The 3,368-nt window shown below is 36.3% G+C and overlaps 1 protein-coding gene across 1 annotated transcript in view; it reads left to right on the forward strand.

Moving 5' to 3' along the window:
- The first annotated feature begins 506 nt into the window (after positions 1-506).
- LOC128203594 (macrophage mannose receptor 1-like) overlaps positions 507-3,368 on the forward strand; it is an 11,549-nt gene continuing 8,687 nt past the window's right edge. The window contains exons 1-4 of the mRNA XM_052905084.1: positions 507-568; positions 1,411-1,524; positions 2,061-2,168; positions 2,833-2,905. Coding sequence (XP_052761044.1) covers positions 1,417-1,524; positions 2,061-2,168; positions 2,833-2,905 — 289 coding nt within the window. The 5' untranslated portion in view covers positions 507-568; positions 1,411-1,416. The remainder of the gene's footprint in view (positions 569-1,410; positions 1,525-2,060; positions 2,169-2,832; positions 2,906-3,368) is intronic.

Below are 3,368 nucleotides of genomic sequence, written 5' to 3' on the forward strand. Positions count from 1 at the left end.
ATCAGGCGGCGGCTTTCTGACGAGGTTTGTCGAAGTGTTTTAAGAATCTTATTTTTCAATCATATTGGATTAATGCTAGCATCCTCACACTTTTTATACCTCTAGGCTTGGAGGATGGATTAACATCACTGAAACAGAGGAGACGATTTAGTTTTATTTCCCGTACAACTACAGTTACCTCAGAGCTGGCCAAATAAAAATACGTTAAACAAAATGGGTCAGTTTTGAGCTACTGATGCAATATAAACTTGTATGTAGTACAAAGTTATGGTTACCTACAATTGAAAAAAAACCCAAAACAACAACAACAACAACAAACACATACACTAGTCGACAGACCGGAATCACGTCTAGTCACTAAAGACGTATCGTGTTCGATTTGCTTCATTTTGCTTTACTGTTATACGAATGTTTGTAAATATGTGCAGAAAGAGATTTCCTTATCAACATTTAAAAGTTCAAAATGAAATAACGTGTCCAATTCCCACTAAATTTAGTCTATTTAAAAAAAAAATGGCTTGAAATCTTGTTATTGTTGACACAACATTGGGATTTTAAAGGCGAATAGGTAAAGTATCTAGTACTAGAAAATTGATTACTTTCTTACCACGTAGAATTTTTGTTGGTACGCCGCTTTCCGATACATAGCGTTTAATATAAATTAAGAATGTAAAAAATACTCAATTCCTTTGGTAATTAAGTGGTATATTTATATATATAAATACGTTTGTGTCTCTAGTTCATTGTCGGTTGGGCCCTTGCCTTGTGCTTCTAAACAGTATATTTCGACAACTGGGGTTGTCCCTGTAGTGTTCATGTATTTATGTTTTAAAAGCCATAACGTTTACAAGCATGTTCAATATTTTAAACTTTGCTTACTTAACAACGATTTTGAAGAAAGTTATATTACCTCATGCTAAGTAACTCTCGTTGGTACGATGTTACGCGAGAGTTTGGGCTTGTGATATTAGGGAACCCTACTTGTCTTTCTTGGTGACACCCAACGACACTCACATACACCAAGGCGGAACTCCCTGGTGAAAAGCGAGTATGCCTACCACTGAGCTAGACAGGTTCACACATCGTCCAAGTTTACTTTTTATTTCAATATAGGAGAAGAAAAGTAATAAAAAACGCCCAAAATGCACCATTTTGGACAAGAAATTGTTAAAATTTTCTTGGGGGAGGACCAAACCCCACTGCCAACACTTTAAACCAAATAAATTTCGTGGGAAGGGCGCAAGTAAAATGGGCACGCACCTAATGTACACCCCCTCTAACGGTGAATCCTGGATCGGTCAAATGGCAGGTGCAAACTGTGTGTCCCCTTATTTATTGATATTTTAATGTACTTTCAAGTTGGTATTGTAACTGTTTGCTCTTATGCCGTATATGCCATTTATTTCTTAGGCAAACATGGAGGTAACGTGGTTGCTTGCGTTTATTGTGCTCTTCAACAGTGCGGTCAATGCGGACTATCCTTGCATCTGTAACTACAACGTGGAAAAAGAGGTGTTGGGTGAGGTATGATGTGAGATACAATCAATACTTATTAACTTTTCTTTAGGGAATTTGTAATTATTTATACTTTCATATAATCTCAGTTGCTACTGTTTACCATTTTATAAGGGTTTGTTACTCTGCGTATGTAGTATTGGGATCTGCCTCTAGTCGTTATGTGAGTAAGACACCATTTTATTGAACGACTTCGGAATTTTGTCACTTAGCGAGCATTTGGCTAGCTTACATATTTATTTCATGGAGGAGTTAAATACAATTCAAATACGGTTAAATACGTGATGGTTATATTAAACCGAAAACACTGTTTACCATGTGGCACAGTCAGATATAAAGCAAGTACTTAACAATTGTTCAGGATGCTTTTATCAAATGTAGTATATCAAGTGTTATGTATCGCCGATAGAGCTCTGCGTACCGTAATTACTTAAATATTATCTTTAATGGCCTTTGTTTTCGAATCGTCCTTTTGCAATGCATACATTTCCAAATTCTATATAAATACCACCCTTTTCAATTCCCGTGAATTATAATTCACGCAGGTGTCACAGACGGGCAGCCCGATCGGGTACCTGTACGAGTTCGACTGTAAACCAGAAGGACCGGATACGGGGAACGCGGGGTGGTTGTCCATACAGTTTGAAAACCAGGTAAAGTTAACAAAACTCATTGTGAACAACAGACATTGTAATGTCAATACTGTCCATCCAAACATGCTCATTGTAATGTCAATACCGTCCATCCAAACATGCTCATTGTAATGTCAATACCGTCCATCCAAACATGCTCATTGTAATGTCAATACTGTCCATCCAAACATGCTCATTGTAATGTCAATACCGTCCATCCAAACATGCTCATTGTAATGTCAATACCGTCCATCCAAACATGCTCATTGTAATGTCAATACCGTCCATCCAAACATGCTCATTGTAATGTCAATACCGTCCATCCAAACATGCTTATTGTAATGTCAATACCGTCCATCCAAACATGCTCATTGTAATGTCAATACCGTCCATCCAAACATGCTCATTGTAATGTCAATACTGTCCATCCAAACATGCTCATTGTAATGTCAATACCGTCCATCCAAACATGCTCATTGTAATGTCAATACTGTCCATCCAAACATGCTCACACATGACCTTTCTTTTGGTATTTTATAGTGGAATACTGGTGATAGACTGCTGTGTGTAATACTTGCACAACATCCGAATGGGTTAACCAAACGAAAATCTGAATTAAACATTTAGTGCGTTTGGACATTTATTGCATATATACCTATACTTCTATTAAAATTGATACCTTCAGTATGGTTATCTTCACAAAGATTCCCAGACAGAGAAACAAACCTGCCCTGGAAATCCTTCAGCTGGGGATATAGGTATATGGTCTTTATTTGAAGTGATTGATTTTAAATAGTGTGTTTAAACTTAATGTTTTCTATTTAACCAAGACAATGTTATTAACAAGAAGAAGCCGTGATTTATCGTATGATGCTGACATGCTTGAAACAAATGCTTGTACAGGCTTCAAATGTTCTCGCCATCAGTGAAGAGCGCTACTCGTTTTTAATACGTAACACACAATAGCTTTAATTGTTTGTATTCATTCATAATACATTGTTGAGTTTAATAAAACATAGATGCTTCACTTAAGCACGTACTGGTGCATTGTACATAAAAGGCAATTGATGTAGCTATTTATTAGAGCACACAATTTTCAATCTGTTTCGCTTTTTTAAAGTGACACTCTTATTCAAAATCAATACAAAAACATGTATAACAAACATAAATTTTGAGTGATACGTTTTTAACTACTTACCAAATAATACATTTATGGGAAAT

This window comes from Mya arenaria, chromosome 9 (genome assembly GCF_026914265.1).
Source record: "Mya arenaria isolate MELC-2E11 chromosome 9, ASM2691426v1".
Lineage (NCBI taxonomy): Eukaryota > Metazoa > Mollusca > Bivalvia > Myida > Myidae > Mya > Mya arenaria.